We start from the raw sequence: 12597 nt of genomic DNA, 5'->3' as shown, positions 1-12597 counted from the left end.
CTGCGCAAAAATCTCCACGTGAAGAGAGAAAGGGGAAGGCCACGCACGCTTTCTTCTCTGGCTTCTCGTTGAGGGGCAGCATGGTGTCGCAGTACTTGGCAAAGTGAAACAGGCCGTCCTCCCAGGTGGTGCACGCCCGGGCCGCACTCTTGTAGAGGAAGGCTAGCCGCGTGCTCTCCACGGCTGCGGACTCCTCACTGTAGCGTGCCAGGAGCAGGCGTGCCTGGGTGGCAAAACAGCCAGCCTCCCTTTGCATTTCCTTTCAAAAGAGCTAATAGTAGTGCGCAACGCTCAAGCTCTGTTAGCAACCGCTGCCTATTGCAGGGTGCGGAGAGGCACAGGAGGGTTAAACATCAGCAGGCTTATGAGTGCGAGCAGATGATGAACTGACACTGCATGAAAAAAAAAAAGGAACTGATGGAAGGTGTACACAGATGCGCCATCTGATGGCACAGAGTGCAAACTATTTAGTGTGTTCTTTACTATCAAAACGACAGAAAAACAAGACATCAACCACATGCACCATAACAAAAACTTAGCCCCAAAAAAAGGCACCAAAAGTATGCAGCAATGACTGTTTTTATGGTACGAATGAGACAGTTACTGCAGCTTTCATTTCCTTTCCTTCCCTTTCTTCATAACGACCTCATCACCTGATCACTACTACGCATTATATGGCAGCGGTGCTGTCGAATGCCAAATACAGCCTGTGAATAAGGTATGTGCGTGAGATAAATAACTGACTTAAGCATATAAAATAATGATTCACTTTCCTGCAATGCGGCCACCCAGCTAAACAAACACTTACACGGCTACAAGTCAGAGCATAGTACATGGCAAATGCAGAACTTTAAGCAGGAAATGAGATTTGAGTCTCCAGTTAATCACTCCACACTTCTGTCACCAGTGTGTACAATGCTCAAGGTCCCTGCCTTGTGCTATAGATTAATTCTGAAATTTGGAAAATTGACGTACGGTCACTGTTTCAGAAACAGCATGAAATGGGGTTAGAAAATGAGCAAAGTAAACAAGACAGCTGCTGCCTCGCGACCACTCTGAGTAAGTGACTATCTTGCTTGCTCTGGTGGTAAGCAAGCTCACCCTTTAGTGACATTGTTTCTGCAACAATGGGCCATGTGCACCTTGTTTCTGTAACAATGGGCCATGTGCACCGTCCTTTCAGAGACGACTGTGCACACACTATAACAAGATGCACCACATATTAACAGCAATGTATATTTACTCAACAGTCAATATGGATCTTCCGCATACCTTGGCGTCTTTTCAGTGCTCAGTTGAAGAAATAATCCACACCAAACATCAAATTTCCACAAGCCCTGCTCAGCCTTGTGCTAGCAAAACATCTGCGTGCACAGTGGCCAAAACAGTCTGCACATAGTATTTCTTTAGTCATACTGGGTAAAACAGCGTGAACAGCATAAATTTTACCACAGTTAATGTGTTATTCTTAAAAGCAGCCAGCAAGAAGCCAACCTTTGCACATGCGAAGCGTTCTTCAGGGGTGGACGAAGAATCACTGCCGCTGTCCGAACTGCAGCTAGGAAAATGGCGCTCAATGCCACGGTGGAGTTCCGCAAGGGCTCGTTCCCTTTCACCCTGTGAGAGCAGCATTTTTCAGTTCTTCAGTATCACTGGTTTGTTATCTGCAAGTAATAAACTGCAAAAACCTACGATCAACTTCAGTTTACCTTTGCCCACAGCCACTTGGCTTTCTCAAGGAAGATGTCGGGCAAATCACACCCCTCAGTCTCCAAGAGACAGCTGTAGGCCTGCTGCAGGTGCCCATTCCTGGTGCAAGCAAGAAGGGAGAGATCCCATGCCTGTGGCAAAACTCTGTGGTTTGAACACAGTTTTCTGTCTACGCAACCATATCCAATGGTTCTGATGCAAACATTTGCAACCCCACTAGGATCTGCACAGACGTTTCCAGGGTCCACGAAAAAAAAATCAGAGAAATCACAAAGCCAGACAGAGGCATGCGCATGCCATTTGCAAGAAAACTGTTACAATTTGTGCCCAGAGTGTATCGCAAGTCATCAAACTTCACAGCTTTATATGCAATTGCAGAAGTAAGGAAGTAAATCGCATGTTCAGGAATTTAATAGATGTCTTTAATTATGAAATGTTTATGCTTTAGGCCTATCTAAGTACACTCATGAGATAGTTCTAGTTACTTCTTACACTATTCGAAATGGAAACTGTTTGAATCATTAGATCCACAAACTAAGCCAATCACTGCAACATGAAATAAACTGAGGTGTTGAAAGGTATAAGAAAAGATTATGCATGCTGAAAGCAGTCAAGAAATGCAGGAATCAATACTAATGCGAGGTGTGCCAAATGAATCAATCCAAAAGAGCCTGAACACAATGTTAATAGTCTTGATGTCTTTACCAGAATGGCCATAACATTTGGCATTGTGCATTCTAAAGAAATCACATTTGACTTCGATTAATTCTACCCCAGTGCAACATGCGAGATCAGTTTGTATTATTTGGACTTCAAAGTAAGAAATTAGGCAAATTAAGCTTTTGATCACTTAAAATATTTGTCACGTTCCTTGGAACTGGGTGCTGTAGAGCCATATTGCAATACCAATACACAGAGCAACATCTGGTTGCCATTATTTGACCCTGTCTTCACAGGAAAAAATAACATTCTCAAACTTGAAGCACAGCTTTAAGTTAAATCATGGCTGGCACAAAGACGTGGACCTAAAAGGTGCTCACTGCCTTGCCAGCTTGGCACTCTGCAGCCAACACTTGGCCAGCTCTGTTTGGAGGACGTCCTCCAGGTCATGGTGCTTCTTCCTGGCAATGCTCAGCAGTGCCCGTCGCACATTCCACAGCGGCTTCAGCAGAAGTGGAGAACACTGCGTGACATGGTTGACACGTCTCTTGCTCACAAGGTGCAAAACTAAATACAAGTTCAGTACTCCAGTCACTGCAAGAATGACATTGTGACCTCATTAACTGAGGCTTCACTTCGCCTGCAAGGTGTGTGCTTGTTTCGGAGGCCTACGGCTCAAAATTAGTTACTGTGGTCAGAGGACACAATGTGTTCCTATGTTCTTGTGGAGAACTACAAATGCCTCTTGTGATGCGAACTAAAGAAAGCACAGCTTTAACAGCTGCACAGAGAAATAGATGTAAGCAATTCAGGTAGCCACCAGACTGCAAGACTGACTACCAGTGATGCAAAGAGCTAATGTAGATGTAATGAATGGAAAAGCTACACTTCCAGACTGGATGTGCTTGGATATTACTTGACAGCATTTCGAAGTTTAAAACATAGATGGTATTAAATGTGAATGCGATCAAGAACTGTAATGAGGAAGTAGTTACTCATTGGCATCCACCGAAGCACAGCCATATGGCTAAGAATGAAAGCTAGACAGCTTCCACAGAAACTCTGTGGTAGCTTCTCTTTGTAACCCTATGGCTGCACTTAGGGTGTTTTGAATATTTAGAAATTCTCAAATACCAATTTCTCGAAATGAAATATAATACCAATTTCTCGAAATGAAATATGAACCGAATATCAAACGCATTTGATTCATATTTGTAATTTCGAATATTCGCACACTCCTAGTTATAACACAAGTCAAGCACATTCCACTCACCTGAACAAGGCCTTCACGAGCTTTCCATACGTCAAGCAGCGAAGTAAGCATAGCCTGCTTTTCATCGCGGCTACAGTCGGACTCCATGTCGACTAACAGGCGGAAACCCTTCTCCACCTCGGTCAAAATGTGCAACCTGCAAGACACAGTACGCTAAATGATGCGTACCACAATCCAACACTGTGGCTCGCAGTACTTTTACATGTTAACTTAAATTGCAAAACTCAAAACTATAAGAGTTACAGCCACTTCAATATCCCCATAAATAACACAGACATGGTAGCCCCCTCCTTTCTAAGAACTGGTAAGCGTGGCTGGCCTTGGTGGATCCCATTGACCACTACGCTGTTGTCCACTTAGTGGAAAAGCACCTCTAAGGTCTTGGTCTGACCACCACTAAAGTCTTCTCTTTCTCCTTGAATCAATATCATAAGTTTTAAGATCACCCACATTTACGTAGCAACTGTGATCAAGAACAGAAAGTTGAGGTAACTGGTACAACATTTTTGAGGTGAACCACACAAAGACAAAGGATGAAGGGAGTAAGACAAGACAAGCGTAGACTCTCAACTGCACACTGATGTGAAAAACAAGAAATATATACATATCTGGAGCTAGGGTTGCTTGTATTAAGAGCAAAAATAAAAAGATCTTGCACCTTTAGGCCAAGTGCTCCCTTGCTGCGATACGCGCAGTAGCTGACCAGACTTACTTTCTGAACTCCAATTACTCGGATTGTGTTCGTTTTGTTTGGGGAATAATCACATGCCTCGCAGGAAAGTGGACATTTCGCGACCCATATTTCAAAATTTGTACAGCCCGAAAGTTCATTTTTTTACGGTTGAAATAAGTTGTGGTGAGCACCGCATTTCCAGTCAACTCTTCACCAATGAAGAATGAGCCTTTATGGATTGGCTTGGACATGCGTGGCGATTTCTGTGCTTCATTGTTGCCGCTGAAGGCAACGGCATAGAACACTCTTCCTTCTGAGGCCTTGTGCACTATGGGTCCCATGTAGTGACAGCAGGGCAAGAAACACAGCCCATGAAGATAAGCGCGCAATCGCGCTGCTAATGCGACAACGGGAGCTTAGACACTACTGCCACCTGTAGTATAGGAAGCAAGGAAGTAGGAAGGGCGGGGGGGGGGGGGGGGGGGGGGGGGGGGGGGGGGGGGGGGGGGGGGGGACGTTGTTGGAGCCTGGTGCTTCTCGTATGTTCTCTCTCTTACTCCATCCAACCATTTTTGCTTGGTAAACAAGACCTGTCCTTGCCTCACGCGCGCGCATCTGCTGAAATCACATGGAGTACGTATCTGCAGAATAGCAGCAGTAGGGGTGCATAGCAGAGCAGCAGCGTCGAATTGCTCGTCCATTTATGGCATTGTTTGCGACATGACCTGTCGGCTGTGCAAGCAGTATCGATAAGGTGAGGTGTGCCGCAATCCGGACATCACGGAAGCATAACTCCAACTCAAATCCAAGCCAATATTAGCAAATTTTTCAAGCCAGTTTTATATCAATAAAGTGAATTTTAGTTCACAAATTTTTCAGGCTATTCAATTATTCGGAACACTTCTCAGGCCCAGATCAGTCTGAAAATTTGGTCAGTGAATGTTTACACCACGGGTATTTTCAAATAAATCTTCAGTTGAGAGTCAGCTTCATTTTGTCTTACTCCCTTTGTCCTTCGCCTCTGCATAGCTCAGCTTAGAAACAAATGCCAATTCATGTTCTTCCCAGGGGGCAGTGGATGTCAAATAATTTTATTATTATTAACACAAGAAAATCTCTGCATAGCTTAGCTTAGAAACAAATGCCAATTATTGTTTTTCCCAGGGAGCAGTGGATGTCAAAACATATTGTAATTAATAACCCAACAAAATGTCACAAAATAATGCTAAAAGATGCTAACTTGTGAAGTTCTGGGTCTAAACTTCCCAGCTAAAAAATTTAGCACAGTGATACCCACACACCTGGAAACGTAACGATAGCCCCTCTGGTAGGCCTCTTGCTCCATTGCAGCAGCTGCAAGGGGGCTCGTCTGGTGGCTACGAGCTTGGGCAAGGCTTTCAGAGAACGCATTTTCATCCTAGTTTTGCAAAAAAAAGAAAAAAAAGAAAAAGAAAGAAAGAAAACCAAGTGCTGAGGGAAGCTAAATGATGTAAAAAGAAACTAGCTAAAAGAAAACCGAAAGAGAAGTTAATGGAAAGAAAATTTAATTGCACAACAGCAAGGGACCTTCTACATCAAAGCACGCAGAGGACAGCTGCCCAAACAAAAGTCATTAAGCAGAAACAAAGCAGAGTCAAAAGAGACAGTGCTATGATTAATTAATTTTGTCATTAATTTTCATAGCAACTGAACCCTCCTGCTGTAACATGAACAGCTCCTTGTAACACCAAATAAATCCTACCCATTGGGGCTTTTTCCACGAAATAGCAGCCTAGAAGAAAGTTTGGTTTACTAGGGTTTAACATGCCAAGGTGACTCAGGCTATGAGGGACGCCGTAGTGGAGGGCTCCGGAAATTTCGACCACCTGGGGTTCTTTAATGTGCACTGACATCGCACAGCACACAGGTCTCTAGAAGAAAGTATCATAAACATACTTTCTCACATGGATCCACACCCAAATAAACCTTATCATCTGCTTGCCTAGTTATGACTATACGATGTACTAAACTTCCCATTTCACCAAAAAATTACACTGTCGAAGGAAAGGCCATGCATTTGCAGGTGAAACGAGCAAAACAACACAGAAAATGGCCATCGCCAATGAAAGCCAAATTCCGAATAACTGCTTTAGCTGGCATGAACTGAAGATAGGTAACACAAAACCAAAAGAGAAATGACCAAAGAACAGAGTAGTATGTTTACTCCAGAACATAAAATCCATCCCACATATCATTTTCTTAGAAACAAAGCAAGAACTAATGCCCTGCAGTTTGTCTGTAACAGAGTGTCTGCAGTTCGTCTGTAACAGACTGAACTGAATTAACCATACCTTAGTATTTGAAAAAAACTTTGAAGAGGAAAACAAAATAAATATAAATTGCACAACTATTTAACCAAAAATGCTACTAAACACATCTAAAGGTAATGAGATAAGCAACATGCCAATTAGTAATGGCCACTAAACATGGCTCCATAGAAACAGAAAAATGAATTGAAGTCCACAATGTGACCCTTTTTTCTGTTGCAGCAAATGTGGGGGATGACGACATGGGTCTTCCTTTGCCACATTATGTGCTCTGTTTCAAAATAAATAAATTAAAAAGAAAAGACACGAGCGTGTACTGACTAGGCTGTGAGCAGCTAAGAGAAGTCGTCCCGTGGCCACTCCCCAGGAGCTCCAGCTGTTCCCCGAGTCTTGCAGGATTGAGTCCTGTGGAAAGACAGCAGGAATGCATTGAGAAAAGTGGTCGAGGCAGTGGTGCCGCAATACTGGTCACGCAGTAAAAAGATGGGCCGACCTGAGTGTGCAGAAATTTCTGCAGAGAGTCCCAGCTGCTAAGCCGCCAGGCAGCCTCCACTTGGTACTCGATAACACCTGGCAGCCAGTCACTCCTTATGACGCAAAAGCAAGAAAAAAACCACAAAAAAATGCAAGCAGCAGTAAGGGTCAATTGAGGACAATACGCAAGGCCTACAGTACTTCTTTTGTTTGTTTGTTTTAGTCATCACAGACCCTTCTCAGGGGGTGAGTAGCCTACAATCAAAGAGTACTTATATCTGAGCACAATATAGGCATACTGCTCTTTACTTCATTAGTATGAAGTCTGTACACCAATTCATGCTCTACACACTGCACACTGCTTCTTAGCTTGTTTGTACAAAACGTCCCAAGCTGTTATGTGGCTCGAGGTGACACTGCGCAGCCGGAATCAATATTGCCTCATTGAACAGAAATGAAACTGCATGCATTAATGAATTATCACCATCATGAGCTGAGTTACTGCGTCATCTGCAGGACAACTCCAAACCCCAAGAATGGTGCACACTATTTAAAGAGATCTGCACTAAGGGCCACTAAAGACAATTTGGCAAATTTTTTACTTTCTTCCAGAAATAAGTTCGATGTTTCTAGAGAACTGTGTTTGCCGAGTTTCACCTGCTTTTATTGAGACATATATTGCTAAACCAAGAAAGGTGCCTTTAGTAAGGTTGCTTGTAACTACTGCACTCTCAAAATCACTGATGAGATAATTCATGAGGCCATCATGAAAGTCTAAAAGGTAAGTTTTAGATTGTGGAAGTACTATCAAGACAGAGTGACCAGAGGGGACAGAAAAGACACACAAGCGACAGGCCCCAGCACCTTTGTGTGTCTTTTCTGTCTTAATATTACTTTCACTACGAACCAACTAGCCCAAACAAGAGTTTTACTTTAGATTGTAGTAGTCATTGTGACAGGAGCCATCTACTTGGTTCAACATCGTCATGTAGTGCTGGTTAGGTCAACACTTCGAGCTAACTGACCAAACTGACATGTAATTCGTGTCAGTTTGATCACGTTAGCTTGAAATGTTGGCACTATGTCATGTGCAGTAGTTTATATGAGTGCCAATAAGTTTGCAAGTATTATCTCTGCCCTGCTTTGCAAACAAATAAAAGTTCCGCAGCATGACAGAAAGGCCAAACAGTGCCTCACACAACTTATTACACAAAATACAGCCACAGTTTAGATTCACTTTGGTGCTCCTTTAATTACGACCAATACTTGCTGGGAGAAGCTGCTGAATGTCTTTCCACATCTTTACTGCTCTGAGATGCAAATCTAGGTGCATGCTACCAGCTGGAAACGCGCACCTCTCAGCCAGCAGGCCCGAAGCGTGCGTGAGTGCAGTGCTGGGTTGGTCCAGGCCAAGCAAGCAGCTCAGCAGCCCCTGGTGGTGGGAAACCTGAGACGTCGGCAGCCTCAGTGCCCGCTCATAGCACGCGAGGGCATCCTGGAGCTTCCCTGCGCAATGACATAGAATCGCTTATCAAGCCACTGTAGGCCAATGAATAAAAACCACAGGCGTTGAAGCCTGAACTAGTGTAACTGTGACAACAGATTAAAACAACAAAATTGCTTTTCAGACCACCAGGCAAAGGTCACAATCCCAAGCTAATTACCGTATTTCGCGATTCTAAGCACCCCCCGAATCTAAGCACCCCCCCTATTTTCGGAAAAAAATTTCTGAAAAAAAACTTTGCATGCGAATCTAAGCACCCCCTTTTTTGCACGGAAGAGAGTGTTGCCGAGGCCGCCAAGTGCACTTGCTCTCTTTTTCGTCGAGCCTGTGCAGTCGGAGTCCCGAGGAGGCGCGGCCTGCGCGTTGTTGTTGTGACTGAGAGAAGGATGAAAAGGAAATTGCACGGGCCTGCCTACTGGCTCGAGCCAAGCCACCACCACTGCCAAGTGAAGATAGAGGAGAGTTAAAAGATCAGAGGAAAAATAAAGAGAAAAGATAAGACGCGCGTCGCAGCAACAAATGCGTCCGCCGGAGCGGACGCTGCTGAAAAAACAGATAAGCGGGCGAGGCCGCGCTCGCCGAAGCGAGGACAGCGGTGTCCATGGCGCTTTTTGTGTTGCTGCGTTCCGACTCTACAAGACAGATGGCGGCACAGAACTATCTGCAGCTATTTTTCTTTTGAATGTTTCCTAAATAAAATGTTTTTTCTCGCGCCCGTTTCATTGAGATTTTGCCGCGAAAAGAGGGGCCCAAGGGGGGGGGGGGGGTCAGTTTAGATTTTTCAAATCTAAGCACCCCCTCTCACTTTGGGCATCGCAATCGTGAAAAAAAGGTGGTGCTTAGAATCGAGTAAATACGGTATTCGAACTAAAATGCCATGCGGTGGATAGGGTGGTTATAGCAGCTGTCTCACTCGCAGTGAGCACCTGAACCTTGCAATGAGAGAAGAGATCAAGGAGGACATGAAAGCAGCAGGAATGAGAGTGTGGCCATAGTGGAGGGCTTTGGATTAGAGTCGACCGCTTAAGGGCCATTTAGTGCGCACTGACACCATAGAAGAGTGGGCATTTCTGCATTCTGCCTCTATCAAAATGCAGCTGTCATGGCTGGGATTCAATTTCATGAACTCGTGATCAGAAGCTGAGGGCTGTAGCCACTAAGCCATTGCAGTGGGTTAGACTGAACGGTGCAAACACGCACACCAGAAATAAGTCCTGAGAGGTGAAAAACAAACTCGCCCATTGCTTGGTGCTCAATGATTTGGTCTTCCAATGACGGCTGACTGTTTCGGACCGCAGCCACTCCAGCGACTCCATCTGGCTCGTCCAGTGCCACATACACTTTCTGCAATGTCCAGAGTGAATCACACGGTCAAGGAGAAACAATGCTGAAGGAACGATCACAAAACAGCAATAAAGGATAAGAGAAAAGCCGAAACAGAAATTAGGTATCAATCTACTGCTAGGCAATATAAAATTCAGTTCACAAGCTATCACTCGCTCAAGTGTCATCAGATATCAGAATTTTCACTGTTACTGGCTTGAGGGCCTGACTTCTTTCATGAATACAAACAATCACATTACAATAAATACTGCGAAGTCCAAGGCAAAAAATATTACCGTAGTGACTTCTGCAAGAGCATTCCTTCATGCTTAAGAAAGGATGATTATAAAAACTGCAGTCATATCTGGACCAACAAAGCGAAATCTGTGGCAGTCATAAGTGTTCAAGATATTTAATTAATTCCGACTAGCTAAAACTGAATTTCAGTTTTAGAATCAACAAGAGATTTTCATCAAGATCACAAAAATGCTAAGTTCTAAGCAATATCCTTGATGTTTTATGGCAGCTTCTTACTTAGCGAAATAAATGACCATGATGTTGCTTGCGCGAACATGACAGGCGTGGGTCAAGTCAGCATCAAGCTAAGCAAGGTCGCCCATATTCAATGACAGTGCTTTTACACAAGTAACTCAACACAGTAAAACCTTGTTAATTCGGACTTCAAGGAAGCGGAAAAGATGGCAGAAATATCCGAATGTCAAATCATCAAATGGCCCCCAAACTACCAGAAACTGTTCGCATGAAAGTAAAATACGTTTGGTGAAAACCTGGGTAATGGCCATCTGCATTTGAGACAAAAAATGCGAGACAACTACTATTTCTTGAGCCGCATCAAATGCTTTAATTCATGCACACTATCGGAAGTATTGTAAGCGGGACTGCTTCATAATGGTAAAGGTATCTGCAGCTTCCTTCAGTATGCGACGCAGTAGCATTGGAGGTTCTTCGCATGTGATCTCGCATGTGAGGAGGTTTGAAAAACAAGCAAACAAAAAAGAGATCAGCAACATGGCAATCATCATTCTAAATAGCTCAGCTAGCTGGCTGATATGCCAGGCTGATAGCCGCCATTGCTACGGGCCTGCGGCGGAGCTCTGAAGACAAAATTCGCCTTCTGGGAATCCAATTCCCAGGAAGTCAAGGGGAATAAGAGCAATTTGCTGACAGAGTCTGGGAAGGCACCCTTCCTCTGCATGTGGATTAATTCAACCTGCCCTGCAACGTGACTTAGACCACTCATTAGCAATTACATGAGCCCAACACCCAGTCAAACAAATAAGCTCAAGCCAACTCTGTCAAGTACAAATAAACACCACTGGGGTGAGACAAAACAGAAGGTATTGCAGGATACACACACGCCATACACTTCATAGAAGTGATAGCAACTCAAAAACAGAGCAATACTGAATTTATTTAAGTACAATCTAAACTGAAGAGTCCACTTCTGTGAACCCTACAGCATAAGAAATGATGAACTGTCTTATGCTTGCAAACTATGCTTCCGGCCAACTGTAACTGTAAACATCAAGGGGTGTGCCCCACAAACAGACAGACCACATGCTATGGAACGAAAATGCAACATTTTTCTTTGGCAAAAAGCAGCAAGTGTGGGGCAAAGTAGAACAGGCCACAGAGCTCTTGCCTGTAAGAACTGCAGGTTCTCCTGTATGCGTTCTGGACAGCTGTGCAGGTATGCCTCAAGGTGGAAGAGAGCACGTGTGTAGGCCTGACAGTTGAACGACACCCTGGCCAGAAGGTCCTGGGGGATACGGGCCACAAAAGCTGCCTCCTCGGGACTCAGCACTGCTCCCTCTGCAACAGGACGTTTGCAGTACAGTATAAAGTTTTACCACAGCCCTGAAGTCACTTAATACTTTCTAGTTGTTTACGTTGCTGATGACAAAAACACTTCTAAAAGAAAAAAAAGAGGATTTAACATCTCGAAGCTGCATACAGGCTACAAGGAAAGCATAGTGGACGGCTACAGAATAGTTTCGACCACCTGGTGTTAACGTGCACTACAGTACACAGCACACAGCTATGGATATCCCACCTAGGAATACATGCTGACCTATGCTTCCCTTAAAGCAAATATTTCACCTGCTGCACGAAGTGGTGAGCAAAAAATATAAATAGTAGCAAAAACAACTCACTGTAAAATTTAAGAAGGCAAATTCAAAAATGTAACAGAATGTAGATGATTCAAGCCTGATATAGTAACAGTATAGACTTCTGCATGCTTTTAGCACATCCTCTAAGCCTCTTAGAGCTGGCAGTACAAGCCAAATTTTGGCGCACGTTTTGCAGGGGCGACATGCATTGACTTTTTGTGAGAGAAATTGGTACTCAACAGCAGGAAGAGTGCCAAAAGTGATGGACAGAATGAGTCTCACTACGAGGAACTCCATGCAAGCTCACTTTGAGAGACAAGTAGACGAGCACACCAAGAAAGATTGTACAACTTACGTGATGACGATGACGACGTCCCCGCTGCTGAAGTGGAGCGGTACATCTTGGCACGGACAGCTAGGTAGTCGAGTATGGAGAAGATGGTTTGGGAGCAGAGATGCAAGAGACCAGAGGCTCCATCCGCCTGTTCACAGTGTTGGAGGACTGCCAGCACTTCAGTCATTACCTGTGCCCACGCAGAATG

General features: G+C 44.2%; 1 protein-coding gene across 1 annotated transcript in view; it reads right to left on the bottom strand.

The window, feature by feature from the left end:
• The window catches only part of mei-41 (ATR serine/threonine kinase meiotic 41), a 76798-nt gene that overhangs the window by 20509 nt on the left and 43692 nt on the right, over positions 1–12597 (bottom strand). The window contains exons 35-46 of the mRNA XM_089545281.1: positions 12411–12579; positions 11587–11756; positions 9839–9944; positions 8452–8602; positions 7116–7209; positions 6944–7027; positions 5618–5733; positions 3644–3779; positions 2751–2893; positions 1710–1809; positions 1495–1617; positions 48–223 (exon numbers count right to left, since the gene is read on the bottom strand). Of these exons, the coding sequence (XP_089401407.1) occupies positions 48–223; positions 1495–1617; positions 1710–1809; positions 2751–2893; positions 3644–3779; positions 5618–5733; positions 6944–7027; positions 7116–7209; positions 8452–8602; positions 9839–9944; positions 11587–11756; positions 12411–12579 (1568 nt within the window). The remainder of the gene's footprint in view (positions 1–47; positions 224–1494; positions 1618–1709; positions 1810–2750; positions 2894–3643; positions 3780–5617; positions 5734–6943; positions 7028–7115; positions 7210–8451; positions 8603–9838; positions 9945–11586; positions 11757–12410; positions 12580–12597) is intronic.

This window comes from Amblyomma mixtum, chromosome 5 (genome assembly GCF_055824585.1).
Source record: "Amblyomma mixtum isolate Tamu chromosome 5, ASM5582458v1, whole genome shotgun sequence".
NCBI lineage: Eukaryota > Metazoa > Arthropoda > Arachnida > Ixodida > Ixodidae > Amblyomma > Amblyomma mixtum.
This window is presented reverse-complemented; position numbering and strand designations above follow the sequence as displayed.